The sequence below is a fragment of the Carassius gibelio genome, chromosome A11, assembly GCF_023724105.1.
Source record: "Carassius gibelio isolate Cgi1373 ecotype wild population from Czech Republic chromosome A11, carGib1.2-hapl.c, whole genome shotgun sequence".
NCBI lineage: Eukaryota > Metazoa > Chordata > Actinopteri > Cypriniformes > Cyprinidae > Carassius > Carassius gibelio.
The window spans coordinates 14761696-14777717 of NC_068381.1; the positions used below are offsets into that span (position 1 = coordinate 14761696).

General features: G+C 34.9%; 1 protein-coding gene across 2 annotated transcripts; it reads right to left on the reverse strand.

The window, feature by feature from the left end:
• Positions 1 to 257: 257 nt before the first annotated feature.
• Positions 258 to 15579, reverse strand: si:ch211-247n2.1 (calcium-activated potassium channel subunit beta-2). Of its 2 annotated transcripts, none has more exons than XM_052610030.1 (6): positions 15379 to 15579; positions 8060 to 8176; positions 6287 to 6457; positions 2413 to 2608; positions 1178 to 1458; positions 258 to 1109 (listed from the first exon to the last, which is right to left on the reverse strand). In XM_052610030.1, exons 2-6 carry the CDS (start codon positions 8110 to 8112, stop codon positions 1025 to 1027), a joined length of 786 nt encoding a protein of 261 aa, XP_052465990.1. In that variant the 5' UTR covers positions 8113 to 8176; positions 15379 to 15579; the 3' UTR covers positions 258 to 1024. The 2 variants fall into 2 exon arrangements, with proteins under 2 accessions (XP_052465990.1, XP_052465989.1); XM_052610029.1 differs by having other exon boundaries at positions 6287 to 6460.
• Between the last annotated feature and the right edge of the window lie 443 nt (positions 15580 to 16022).

Here is a 16022-nt window from a genome sequence, read left to right on the forward strand (position 1 = left end):
ATTTATTTTTATATGTATTATTCAGTTGTTATCTATTTTTTTTTTATCTAAATGTTTATCTAACAACTACAAGAAATATCATATTTTTGTTTGTATGACAAAAATGATTTAATCTATTTTCTGTGGGTTTTAAAAATGTTTGAAACCATCATACAAAAAAAAAAAAAAAAAAACCTGCTACAGAATACAAGCATTTGTATAAATGAACATAACCTTTCTAGAAACTAGCCCCAGTGTCCCATGTTCTAAGCATAATATCAGATGATACACATATTGGATTTATTCAGTCAGTGTAGATTACGTCTAAATGAAGTGAGGCACTTTAGTTTGTTTCCGTGCAAAACTTTATGAATCACTCAGTCCAGCTGCTGCCTTTGTTTTGCAATGAGGCATTACACCCATGTATCTACAAATGACAGTAACATTTCTGGTCAACAAAAAACTCAGAAGTGGGGGAAAAAAAAGAAAAGAATGCAGAACTTAACTGAAATTACACTATGCGAATTAAGGGGTGAATAAATTCTGACTCATATTCACAATCAACATATGACCTTTGGTTTTGAAGAGATCCACAGGTGTTTGTCAAAGAGCCATGAATGAAAGCAGTCACCGCTGATGGAAGTAGCATAGTCATACTACTAATAATTTCTGATTACATAAGCGTCAGCTGGTCAAGACATATCGCTACACATATTGGCATCTTCTTGGAGTGGAGTCTTTGATGTGTTGGTCAGAAAGTGTAATCAACACCCCACAACATGACCACATATTTTGACCCTTGAGTTTCAGGATTGGACTTGACCCAGTCTTATTGTAAGAAGTTCCAATAACGGCCACCAGAAGCTCTGATCTCACTTGTACAGGAAGTTCTCCATCACAACATTGCTTCAGCCTTATACAACTCGGCAGATTAAGAAGTTTGATGGGGCATCAGAGGAAAACCACATGAGAGCACAAACAATTTGCTATTTACGTAGGGGTAGAAAACATTTACGTTGAGAAATTTGCACATGGCCACCTCCTTTCAAACCCTATCCTGGATGCAGCCATTAAACTTCAGAGTGCAGACCCTGGTGCGAGAAGCTCCTGTTAGGGGGTAGAGCCCCATCCTGCAAGGAACACAGCGATTAGATCTCTCTCTGGTCTGAGGTATGCGTCTGCATAACATCAGCCTCACCTTTTAATGCGGCTGATCTGCTTGCACAGGAAGGATAGGTACTGAGTGAGCTTTACCATTGCAATGATGAGCGTGCCCACCACCAGCGTGCATGTGGGCCAGAGGAGAGAGCTAATGATTGCCCCGCGGCCATAGAGACGTGTCAGGAGGACACTGTCCTGCTGCTCTGAGGGGTCATAGTAACACAAAACCTGTTGGTGCGTCTTCAGTTGCTCTGAGATGTTCATCACAATGCTGTGCATCAGTGCATGATCCTTGCGGCACTTTGGGATGTAAAAACACTGCAGGGAAGAGCACTTTATAGAAAGTGTTCAGTTCAGTTTGTGTACTAAACTGCATAGTGGTCATTTCTCATGCTTAGAAACATACTGTTGTGTCATCCTGGGGACAAATTGTTTAGTGGTGAATTTATATAATTACATATATAATGAAAGTTACATTAACAGATGATTTGTAAGGGTCACTTGTATGTCCACATAGAAGCAACGAGATGAGGCAGGATTAATGGCCGAAAGCACTTTTTTTCATTTGTTTATTTATTTATTAATTGCTAAATCTTTGTACATAAAGATCAAAAAAGAAATATGAAACCTAATGCATTTGCCAATGTAATTATAATTTGTCTGGGAAATAATATGTATATATATATATACATATTAGGTTTTTATATATATTTTTTCTTTTTTTATTGCCAATATATTATTCAAAAAATACATTAAATACATATTAATTAAAATTCAATAGTATTAAATATTAAATACATATTGTTACTTGGATACAGCTCTTCTATGATAAGCATATATTTTTTACTTATTTATTTGTTTTAATTAAAATGTATTTTATTTTAAAGTTATTTTATATTTTCGGAAGACATATCAGGGTGATGCAACTGTCTGTTATAATAAAAAAGACACAAAATAATATTGTTATTAAATATTATTATTGTATAAAAATTAAGTAGTTTGGCATTTTTTATTTTAATTATTTATTTACCTATTTATTTATTTAAAAGAAATAATAATTAGAAAATAATAAGAAATTCAAGAGATAGATATATATGTTTTTTTTTTTACACTGGTTAAAAATAATTACATTAAAATGAGATTCCCTAAAATAACAAACGTGTATTTTTTTCTTTTACAGCATAGTGTCACTGAAGAACTGCCACTGCATCACTATTCACAGGTAATGTGATTTATCGGCTTAGTTAATGCATATGGTTAGGTGTGGTGTACCTCAGGGTGGGCCTCATGTGCCTCCTCGTTGTATGACAGCTGCAGAACTTTGCCGGTGAAATTCAGACTGACATAAACCTGAAGACAGGGAAACCTGGAGCTCTTCCTGCACTCTGAGCCGCAACTGTAGCTACAGTTAATCTCAGCAACAATACTGTAGTTCAGCACTGTGCAGTTTGAAACCTCGGTCCAAACGCTGAGAGGAAACAATGTGCAGAGAATAATAATCAAAAAAAGGTTAAGAAATAATCTATAATGGCTAAATATGCATTTATCATACAGCATGAATCAAGATTGCAGTCAGGTAGATCCAGAGAAGCAGGACTGAGCACACTTGATTTAATGTGAAACTGAACCTGTGAAGAAGTGTGATCTGCCAAATTGCTTGCTACTGAGCTTTTCTCAGCATGTTAAAGGGCATATTGGAGGTAAAGTGAGAATAAAATTAAAGCTGGCAAAATGCACATTATTTCAAGGAACAATGTAACCATAATCTTACGTCATGAAAATAACTTGCTCCGAAACAACGTTTCTTTTTCTGCTGACATCATCAATTCCTCTCACTATTTATACATCTCTTCTGGCTGGTCATATGAAGACCAGTTCCTAAGGAATAAAATCAAGTCCCTTTTTCTTTAATATGCCGTTTTACTTGAAAATACAACAAATTACATAAGTAAACTTCAATTTTATATTTTGTGGAATGAAATGCCATTTCACGGTGACTTGCAGTAATATTCTCAGTGAAGCCAGCCAAAGGAAACAGTAGTGCTGCCCTTGGCTTCATTTTCCACCCTGCTTAAGGTTGTTTGTATGTGAGCTTTTCACTCTTTGCAACTTTACTCTTCAAGTTGTACTTTTTTTCCAAAGGAGAAGCATTTCAGTAGCAATTAAAATCATACATTTAGCTAAAAAAATTAAAGAGAAGAAAAAAAATTACTTTAATTTAATGTGCATTTTTTAACTCGTACTGTGTGTTAAATGATGCTGAATTAAAGGTGCCACAGGATGCACTGATACAATATTTTAAATTGTTCTCTGATGTCCCCAGAGTGTCTATATGCAGTTTTATCTTTATAATTAAATGATTTTTTTATAGCTTGTTGAAATTGACACTTTTTAGGGTATGAGCCAAAAGAGCTGTTTATGTGTATGTGCCCTTTAAATGAAAATGAGCTGGTGCTCCCGCCTCCCTTCTCAGAAGAGTGTGGAGCTTCAAGAGCTCATGCTCGCGGGCATACTGGTGTTACGGTAAGAAACTGGTGTTGACCGTGTTATTGACCTCACAATAGCTTCCAAACACAATTTTTAACTACAACATTCCCATTCATGATCATTCTGGTAGCAGATGAAGGCAGCATTAGTGTTAACAGGCAGAGGCAATGCTAGTTTTAGCAATATTAGACTTACAGAGAGCCAAGAAGCTCTTTTGGAAAACAAAATATGATGCCCATTGTTGACTTTGTCTGGAGTTCGGACGTTTGCACACAAAGCGTTGGTACTGATCCTTCTTTCACAACTCCAGCGCTGAACTGACCTTCATTTGTGAGGCAGTCCGGCGTAAAATGATTAATACAAATGTATAGGACTTTTCCATTTTAATAAAAGGACATTTCCTTTGAAAATGAAATGTAACCACTGTGTCCTGTGTCTCTATGGAGACTCCTATGTTCGGTGGTGCATCCCAACACACTTTTAGTGGCTCTTTGGCACTGACATTGTATCAACAGCAAGAAAACAATAATGGTGGACATCAGCTTCTCACTCAGGGCTGTGTACTGTATATGCTAATATCACAAACGGTGGGACATTCCCCGAGTATGTTGTCATGGTCTGGAACTGCTCATGTGGAGAGACTGTTTTTGATGTTAATGAGTGAGTGGATTGGTACCATTATAGGCTGGCTATTTTTACACACTCTGTTCAAACACTTAGTGATTTTTGCATTCTATGGCACCTTTAAAAAAAAAATATATATATATATATATATATGTATATATTGATATATTTTTCTTGTCTGACTGCCATAGTGTATATATCTAAATCAAAAGTGGATTTTGCTTTTTTATTTTGCTGTTCGAGCAAATTATAATGCAAAAATAGTATTTGCTGTATAGAAGTTTATTCTGCTTTAGTTTACTTCTGTGTTTCAAATTTGTGAAATGTGAAAAGTGTATAAAGCAGAAATGACAAACATACAGTAAAGACCAAAAGTTTGCACACACCTTCTCATTCAAAGAGTTTTCTTTATTTTCATGACTATGAAAATTGTAGAGTCACACTGAATGCATCAAAATTATGAAGTAACACATGTGGAATTATATTTGGAATTATATACATAACAAAAAAGTGTGAAACAACTGAAAATATGTCATATTGTAGGTTCTTCAAAGTAGCCACCTTTTGCTTTGATTACTGCTTTGCACACTCTTGACATTTTCTTGATGAGCTTCAAGAGGTAGTCATCTGAAATGGTCTTCCAACAGTCTTGAAGGAGTTCCCCGAGAGATGCTTAGCACTTGTTGGCCCTCATGCCTTCTGTCTGCAGTCCAGCTCACCCCTAAACCATCTGGATTGGGTTCAGGTCCGGTGATTGTGGAGGTCAGGTCATCTGGCGCAGCACCCCATCACTCTAATTCTTGCTCAAATAGCCCTTGATGCCTTCAGCGTGACTCTACAATTTTGAATTTTGTCATGAAAATAAAGAAAACTCTTTGAATGAGAAGGTGTGTCCAAACTTTTGGTTTGTACTGTATGTGATGACAAATATTAACGAGCAGAATTGAAAAGCATACAGCATAACAAATACAGAATATAGTAGATAATATAAATATAAAATAAAGACATTGTGAATGCTTTTGATTAGATGTTTGTCATAAGCAAAACAGAACACAAACTTAATAATAAAACTGGACTAAATTGAATATAATATGTGGAAAAAATATGAGAAACAAGCATTTAGGAGAAGAATGGAATAGAGGTCAACCGATATGGTATTTTCACTGTCTTATGCCGATATTTAAAAATCAGGGCAGTCAATTGCCGATATATGATGCAGATTTTTTTATTTATTTATTTATTTTTTTTGCTGATTCCCCTCCTCCCCTTCATCTCATAAAATCTAACTGTTAATTAATTGATACAGAAAATCACTTAAATTACACATTTATTGAACAACACAAGCCTCTCCAATCAGTGCACTTGTATAATATTAATAAAGTGTATAGGTGTGTAAGTGTACATATGAGTTAACTGTAAGTGTTTGAGTGCAACTGAATTACGACCACCTCCTTCAGGTACTCTCGGGTTCGATACCACGGCATGCTACCGGGTTCGCCTGACAGCTTTCATATTAGTGATTTTTCACGCGAACCGTGCCCTGTTTCACACTAGACTGCCAGTGTGAAAGCCCCCAGGGTTATGCATGTAGAATGACAATCTGTTTGCTGCAAGAGGCAGTGTCACTTGTTCCACAACAAAGCTTAGTTGCTTACTGATGCTCCTGCCTATTAATTGGCGCTATCGGCCGATGATGATTAAATGCAAAAATGCCTAAAATCGGCCCCATTAATCGGCCGGACGATCAATCGGTCAACCTCTAGAATGTAATAGAAAACATTACAGAAACAAGTGATTTAGGGAATAAATTAGCATATACATTATCTCACATATATTTTAATTTTGAGATTTTTAATAGTACTTAGTAGAAGTCAAAATTCCAATGTTTAGTCACCAGTGTAGAAATTTTAAATGTATTTCTCATAATTACTATTAATTTCAAAGTTTTGAATGGGGAGAAATTACTGAATGTCCCTTTCATTCTGTGGTTTCAGTGTAGTTGTGTGACTTTCTGTTCTTGAGAAGGTTTCTTTACCTGTCTGAGTAAGAGCGCACCATTGTGATGCCTAGCAAAAAGTACATCAGGGCAGAGAAAAGAATCATGCTGAGGCCCAAGAGAATGGCTCGGTCCTCTCCAGCCTTTAGCGCTGTGATTGTCATCCTCTTTTCCAAAACATCATACTCACAAATCTTCTGATAAATGGTCCTGCTTGAGTAATATAAAAATCACAAGACAGGCAAAGAGAAAGAAAAAGATGTACATTAATGAAGGCATGGTATGTGCCAAACTCAATAAATCAAGATATTGCTTAAAGATTCATTTCAACGTTCCTTATCAGATAAAAATGTTTGATACCCAGGTTGAATTAGGTTTAGTTCAGAAGCCCAAATGACACGCAGATATTCCTGCTACTGTCATATTGCATAGTTAGTTCATTTCCAAATATTTAGCTCATGATTCTTTAATCATGTTTTGACAGCAGTTCATATTACTTTTGAAGATCATGCATGGGTGTGAAGCCAAGCTGTCCAACCTATCTATCTTTATCTGTGACCTTTTGATAATTAATGTAAGTACAGTGGTCAGAAGCATTACAAACTAACAACCCACTTCCTGTGATTAGTTTACGTCAGAATCTAAAATTAGTTTGATCATTAAAATTACATTCTCTCATACTGCTAAATTAATGTAAAACAGCAGTTCTGTTATGACAACTCTCGGTGGGATTGGCATTGGTAATGTTTATGAAAAAGTTAAAGTTTTTGGTCTTGGCGGAATAGATCTGCTATGCTGATAGCGAGACTTGCTACTGCCAATACATCCACAATATGCTGCTGTGAGCATGTAAGAAATGTTGCTGCTGCAAATATAACATACATGAAAAAAAAAAAACCATATAGCATACATGAATCACTTCGTAGCAGATTTATACAGGTGAATTAGGAAAGGTGGAGGGTTTCTGAAGCAAACTGCTACGGTAAGCCCTAGTCATATATTTGAATGCTGAGCATCGAGCTAATTGGCTACCGATACAGGAGAGAACCAATTAGCTGTGCCATGTAATAATGATGTCATTAGGTTGGATAGAGTTAGACCCATCGGACTGCGCCATCTAGAGTTTCATGCCAGAACTCTGTATGTATACTTAATTAAAACTGCTAGTAATAGTGAACAGATTTCCATGCATTAAACAATTTGTGATGCATCCGTTCTAGAATGATGCGAGTAATTCTTATTCACAAGTTGCATATTTTCTAGGGATGCAATTGTTGGTTGATATACTTTTTTAGATTATTATTGTTGTTGCTATTGTAAACGTATGAGTCACTGTTGGATATTTATTTGTGCATGTCCATTTCCTATATTTTACATTTTTTATTTACTTTTAAGTCACTCAGTGTTCACTTTCCTTGTTAAATACTACTAATTTAATAACATTGTTAAAGTAAATATCCTTTTTTCCCTGTTAATTATAATGATTCACTTGTAGCATTTTAAACAATTGATTTCATTTTTGTTTTGTGTTAATTTTTATTTATTTAGACAAATTAGCATAGAAGTTTTATTTTTTGCCATTAAATAATTTAATATCAGCTCTTTTTCTATATATTTTTGATTTTTGTTTATATAATTAGAATATTTTTAATTTAATTCGATTTTGTTAATTCATAACTATTTTTACAATTATTTTACGACCATATTTTTTTTTAAATCTGTATTTCTCCTTACAGAGACCTTAAAAAAATAGGTTTAGCATAGTGCTGTAACTGGTGTTTTAGTAAGTTAGTTAAAGTAATTGTACTTTACCTTCTCTCACTTCCTGATCCTTGAGTTCCTTTGCTTCCGGCCCACACAAACATTCTCCCAGCTATTCCAGTATGCGCGGCTCTCTCTGAGTCATTCACAAAAGACTGCTGGGACGACCTGACAGGAAAAGCACACTTAGTCAACCATGTGCTTCTCTCCAAACAGGTTGGCCTATTAACTGTTCCTTAATTTCCTGCCTGTTGGTTTGTTATTGACTATTCATGGGCTGGCGAGGGGCAGTGTGGAAAAGAATAATGAGAATAGTGAGTAAGGAGAGGAGGACCATTTGCAGGATTGATCCTTTTCTCCAGCCCCGGCGGAGAGAGTAAGTAAGAGAGGAAAGAGAGAGGGACTGCCATTCAAAGCCTCCTCCTCCCTTGCACCCTATTGCTGATTGATGTTGATGGAGAGGTGACACAGGTGTTTTGTACCATATTTTTATGAATGACTGACTGCACAATCCTGCCCTCAGATGCTATCCATTCCAGGCTTATCACTCAACATGTTCTTTTCACAGAATCTACCATGTGCCTAAATGTCTGATACAAAGAGCTTAGTTTGTTAATTAAAAAACTAAATATTATAATTCTGCATTTACACTCAAAAAATGTTTCGGCCTAAACTTAAATTTAATGCATTTCAATAGCATACAAATTTTGTGCCCAGCTTAACTGACTAAACTTCCACTCTCTGCCTGACCCAAAAAAGGTCCACAGCAACATTTGATCTAAAATGAATGTCTGAAATGCATCAGTGAGCAAATATCTGCACCGCAGTTGAGAGCTGTAAACATTTGTTTGTGTATGCTCAATCTCTTGCCTATGCTGAGTGGGGTAGTAAAACAGGGACATGCAGGGATTTTGGAGGCGCGAGCATTGGAGGGCACTTTTGAGGTGCAGGCTCTGGAGCAGTGTGCACAAGGAGCAGACATTTATGACAGCACGAGGAACTAAGAGAAGGAAACTCTTTAAATCCACAATAACTAAAGGGACACTAAAGGGGATCAAATGAACTAAATTGGGGACACTTGATCATAAGGACAGGAACGGGAGGGACCAAATAAGGGAATAAAATAAACATGGGTCACGTGGCCGGGAGGAAAACATGCACAAACTGTTTCATTATGTTTAAGTTGTATTTATTTGTGTCTTCATCAACACTCTGGTAGCACAATGATGAAACATCGTGATTTATTACTGTTTTCCTCTTCAACAAATTTTAGTTTGCATTAATTATTATCATTATGATTACTATTACTATTATTATTTTCATTATAATATTATTATTATTACTTTTTTTGGTAAGTTATTTATTGGTTGGATTGCTAATGAGTCAGTTTGTTCAAAAAAAAAAAAAATCACTGATTTGGGTATAATTTCATCTATTTAGTTTATATTATTATAGTTTTTTTATTGAATTTATTTATTTATTTTTTTACAAAATGTTTATTGAAATGTTTATTGTATAAAAATTAGTTTTTATTGGTAGTAGTTGTTGCAAAATCAGTTTGTCAAGCCACAATAGCTTATTCAGCGCTGTCTAAAAAATACTAAGCTCCAGGAAGTCTAGTATGTCAAGAGATAATTCTTCTGTTTCTGATTCTGTTTTAGACTTTTTCAAGCCATTTATCACGGAACAGCAACATGGGAATGTGTTGTTTCAGGGTGGGCTGCTCTTCTGTCTTTAGCTAAATGACATGCTAATGTTGCCTTCTGGAGGCCTGACACATGAAAATTGGAGATTGGAGGACTTCATTATTAATATTACTGCAATATTATTGCAATTCTAGTTACTATGCAGATTGTAAATTAACTTTGTCAAGTTCCTGCTTACTCTTTTAAGAGTGTATTTTTGCGATAATAACCTTTGGACTGTCAACTGTTTTCATGGTGCATCACGGGAGGGATCAAATACAATTTAAAGCAAATCAGTCATTCTTATCTGTGTGTAGAAGGATTGTTCTCCAAAGAGGGTAAAAACTCAGTGCTGGTTAATCACAGGCTATTTACAGGGTTGAACAGATCACTTTTCATGCTAAAAACTCGATCATGACAACTGTTTCTTTTTCTGCTAATTTACTGCTCTCATCAAGCAAACATAATTAACTTTTAATGGAGCATTTTCAGGTCTATTACTCTAATGAGATTTCTATTTTGGAATCTTTCAGCATTATCTAAACACATGCATATGGAATATAAATATGCTTTATTTTGCACAGCGAATGCAAATGTGTGCAGACAAACTGGAGTGAAAGTAGTGCATAGAAGTCCATTTATAAAGCTGAATTAATTATTTACTGCATATAAATGGCTGCTGAGGAAATTCCCTGACCATTTACATTAAGAACCACCAGGGATATAAATATGTTTTATATGGGGTCAATCAAAAAGTTCGGGGGTAAATTGGGTTTATTTGTAAAGTGCCTTTCACTGCCTATTTGCCATGGCATCATTACTTATTTTTATTTAGTTTAACTGATGTAAATAACTGAAACAGAGATAAAATAAATAAAATTATACTGTATATATATATATATATATATATATATATATATATATATATATATATATATATATATATATATATATATATATATAATACCTGATTCTCTTTAGTATCAGGTGCATTAGTGTTTAATTTTGAAGTCTGAGCAACTGAGGATATTCCTGTGTTAAGAAAAGTCTTTCGTGTAACCTGAAGACTTTGGTGTTGGAAGGTCAGCGTCTCTTTCAAGGCTCCATGGCAGCTGGAGTCTGACATCACCACAGCAATACAGAGACATGCTTCACATTGTACAATGTGTAATTTACAGCCATCACCGCCACGATTAGTTTTAAAGTATGAGTGGGAAGAAGAAGGGGGGTCTGGAATCCTGTGCTGGTGGGTGTGTTTGACGAGCAAGTGCTGCTGAACTATCTGTTGGGTTGTAAATATCTGTTGAAAGTGTGGCATCATTGTTATTGTGTGTCACAACAGGGAAAATGGGTCATTTGCAAAGCTGCGTATCGAAAAGATGGTGTCTAGATAATAACATTTATTACTGCAGAAAACACATCCAAGTAACTGCCTTACTCACTTTAGGAACGTGGTATTTCAAGTGTGACACCAGCTGGGTGCTATTTTAGGATCCTGATTCAAGAAGAGCAGAATTTAGTTGAACACGGTGATAAGTGTCATTATTTGAACATGCCATTACTTAAGGAGGTCCTTAAAAATATTTACTGATATTTGAAAAATATTTATTGATTGTTGAAGTAATTCTACCAACATGGCTCCTGATTTAAACACAGATCAACATTTATAATGTTCTGATGCCTACATTTGTTTCCTTTGATTTTAGAGTTTGTACAATTGTATTATTAGCATCCGCAATTGTAATAGCTGAGCAACCAAAGCATAAAACCCAGTGACACAAAACTGCATTTTGAATTACCAAAACAGACAAAACAAATATATATATATATATATATATATATATATATATATATATATATATATATATATATATATATATATATATATATATATATAATACAAATAAATAAAGAAAAAAATAATAAAATTTTCTTGAACAACAAAAGGATCATGTGTGAGTGAAGACTGTAATAATGGCAACTGAAAATTCAGATTTGCCTCACAGGAATGAATTACATTGTAATGTATTTTCAAATAGAAAACAGTTATATTAAATTGTCAAAATATTTCATATTATTACTGTTTTTTCATGTATTTTGTAATTAAAATAGTAAAAATAGCGCATAAGAAACTTCTTTCAAAAACATAAACAAATAAAAATATTACAGACCCCAAACTTCAAAATGATATATATATATTAACTGGAGAACAATCAAACATGCTGTATTTAAACACTCTCGGAAAATTTCCCCCAAAAAGCTGTGCAATGATCAGAGAGACTACTCAACTGTTTGGCTCAAAATTGTCACAGATTTTCAAATCTTTGCCATTTCTTTGAAGGGCTTTATAATTTTTTTCTGAGAAGCACCAAAGCTCCTTCCTATGAGTCTGTCAGGTCAATAAATGTCTTTCTTGTTCTCACTTGCACAGCAATCTCACTTCTTCTCTCACACCTACAGTGTGTTGACAGATGAGTCAATGGTGGAGCTTTATGACCTATATTTCCTCATGTTCTACTTTGTGTTTTATTCTGATCTGCTTACTTAGCAAAAAAAAAAAAAAAAAAATGTATAATTGATTATACCACACTCCACTTGCCACCAAAGACATCCTTTTCAGGTCAGAATGCAAATATTTGCTCAGCATTGAGAGAGTGGGCAGCAAAGCTAATTTCTATTTTCCACATCAAGACTATAAATCCTTGGACTGTATTTCAAGCTGTTTGTCTGTTGCACTGCATTTAGAAAAATCACAAAGGTTTCTCCGGCAGGTATGACAAGCGTCACGTTCAGCATCAGTCATAACATGAGGCCAGGAGCACACACCAGCAGATTATCAACTGATAATACAACTGTTTTGCACTTGCACTCAGATGCAGTTGTAAAATACAAACAAGCAAACGAAAAAAACAAACAAAATAGATTGATATGCTGTTTAAGTAATCTGTTTAATCAGTATAACTTGCATACATACTTGCATATACTGTATTTGTTATAGAAAATAAACTAATAAACACAGTTCAGTACAATATTGTGGTAGAAGAGTAATGTGTTGATGGCAAAATTTTGTATGTGTGTGTGTGTATTTATTTGCATATGTGCATAAAACATGCTAGAGTGTGTATACTGTTCAAAAGTTAAGCTTGATGATATTTTATGTTTTGAAAAAAAGTATATGCTCATCAAGGCTGCATTTATTTGGTTACATTTTAATTAATTGCCTACATAGCTTAATAAGTGCTGTAGTGCACACATAAAGCTTGCCAGGAGTAATGATGGCGAACATGTCAGAGGAAAAAAAAAACTTAAGATTAAACTGCATAAACATTTTAATATTATTTTGATAATATTTGATAATATCAGACAAAGCATTGGCTGGAATAAAAGGCTATGCTAATTTAAATTTGATGAGGAGTTTAGTAGGTAAGGTCACAGTATTGGGGGTTTGCACCTTTTGAAGAAGCAGCACACTGTGTTCCTATCACAAGATCCTGTGCTGAAAAGGAATAAGGGACATTTTATTTGTCTGTCTGTCCGTTATCTGTCTGTTGTTCTATTCTTTCTGTCAGCCGGGCTGATCGTTTTATTTGTTTGTCGTTTATTTATTTTTCCACACAGCCGAGCTGAACGTAAATGGTGATCTTACAAGGGTAGATAAAGTAAAGGTTCAATAGGTACAGCGTCGTCTTTACTCTTTTTACTCTTTACTTTAAAAACAATGTCTGTAAAGGGAAATATTTTATTGTATACCATACCAGACAGAGCAAGCTCACTGTTGCTCGAAATATGAAAAGAAAATTAAAAATATTTAATTGATGAATGTATCTCTGAAGGTTTACTGTTTTCAGAAAATTTCCAATGGTATTTTTTTTTTTCCTTTAATTTTAAATGTGTACTTTCATGATTATTAAAGTAGTGTTTCTATAAAGGATGCACTGCTTTGTTTACAGCAGTTACCAAGGAAAAACTTTATTTCGGCTGCTCCATAAGTGCCACCTGCTGTCCGTAAATTTGCATAATTTCACAAAGCTAAAATCAGACCATTCTGTTTGCCTTAAATCTTAAAATTATACAAAATTAAATAAAAAAAAAAAGAATTCTGTGTAGAGTATCCCCCGGACCCCCCTAGTTGAGGCAAGTTTGCAGTGTACTCACCTTTTTCTTCATCTAATGTTCTGTCTATCTGGTCTGTGTCTCTGTCTGTTTTCAGTTCAGATTTTTAGTTGCCCCAGTGCAGAAAATTAATAATCATTATAAACAAATATAATAATAATAATAATAATAATAATCATAATTAATTTAAATGTATATCTTTATATTTTAAGTTATATTTTAATGTTAATGTTTTATTCATTTTTCACTTTTTTAACATATTAATTGTTCTTTAGATCTATCTATCTATCTATCTATCTATCTATCTATCTATCTATCTATCTATCTATCAATTTATTTACATCTATAATCACTATCGTGGTATCAATCAGTAGTCTCTTAACTTTGCCAGGGTCATGTGTAAACTCATCTTAAAAACTCAAATCTACACCTGTGGTGCATCTGTTGTCTTTATAGTTACATAAATTCACAGCCCGTTAGAAAGCATGATGGAGTCGTGACACCCCTGGGTGAGTCCTCTTCTCTCCCATGTGAGCAAAGTGCATGTGGATTTGCTGCCTGCTGGCTAAAACAGGGCTCTTGCTGAAGGTCAGCTGGTGGGCCTTCACCAAATACTTCACCTGTCCTGAAATATGAGGTCAGGACAGGAATTCACGCACAAAAGTACACCAGTGTAACAGCAAAGAAGCATATGTTTTATGTGATAAACTACTATCTGTGGATTCCTTGATGGTAATTTTAATAAATCAAGAGGAAAACGCAACCAAAACACAGACCTGGGTTGCTTGAAGGGTCTGCTGTAGTATTCAAGCAATCCCAGCTGTTTTCAAAGCCTTAAAGGGGGCATAACACACACAGTTTCACCCAATCTCAGGTTAATCTTGAGTACATATTGAGTAGTACTGCATCCTTCATATCTCCAAAAAGTATTTAGTTTTTATCATATTAATAAAAGAAAGATACAACTTTACGAGTCTCTCAGGAAAAAGCCTTGGGTGGAGCTAAAGGGGGATGAGCACTTGAACGCAGAATACCAACAGAACAGACATTTGATGCCGTTTCACTTACTGTTTGCAGTTCTGAATCATGACCAGGATCTTTTATAGCTGGGACTACTCTATCTTTCAGTATCAAATTATATGCAAATCCAGCATCGAGCTGGGTCTTGTTTCTAAATCATCCGTCAACAAGCATACTTGTAAAACTCCGTTGCTGCCCCGGAAAAACGAACTGTATCCACTGTTTACATAATGCTGGGTTCTTTAGGAAGTTGAACCAATTTATCATTCCCTTACAACCAAAAATCTGCTTCTTTGATTGGTTACTGCCGGATTAAGCTTGTTGATGGATGGATCTTGCTCAGCATGAGAATCCAACTCTTTAACAGTGTAAACAACTATGAATGTATGAAACCCACACCCCCAATACATTTTGAATAAACAAGATGCAATTTAAACATGAAATGAAGGATAACGCCTCAGTGTCTCAAGGCTAGAAGTTGCAGAAGTAGCATGGGTGGTATCATGAATCAAATCAAACTTCTTGCATTTGACAGACATAAATCGAGCCTACCTTCAGATGTCTTTGCTCTTTAAAGATAACATGGCTGATAATCCCAATCCCAGCAGGTGACTGTGTGTCTGTTAGTGGCAATTTCAACTTTTCTGCAGATGTTCTGTAGGTTAAGCCTGTTTGTGAGGAGCACTATTAGTGAGAGAGACGTGCTAACTCTGAGTGTAAGCCCGTGTGCTCAAAATGTTTCAGATACCGTAGTTGCTTTTGCAACAAGAGTGACAGGCATACTAGACTCACTAGCTCTCTCATGCTCAAAAGTGAACATACACACATTGACACAGTCTAGAGAGTGAACATTTGTGTAAGTAGATTATACCGTGGTATATAATATGTGTTGGTATATATTGTACAATGATACTGAATGGGTATTGACATGGTACTTCAAGGTATATTAAAGAATGCGAGAGAAATACAATAGTAAAGTTAGTCTTTTTCTTCAGTAAGCATGCAAGACAAACTGATCAAAGTTACATTCCCTTTTACCTTGGAATTTAACATTTGACTCATTGGAGAGAAAGTAAAATCCTCGAAGAGGTTACAAAGAGGATAAATTAAAATACATTAAATTTCATATATTTGTGGTAATTATTTTCTAAATTCTAGAGCCAAGGCTGGTGGGTCTATTTCAGCACTGCTGATGC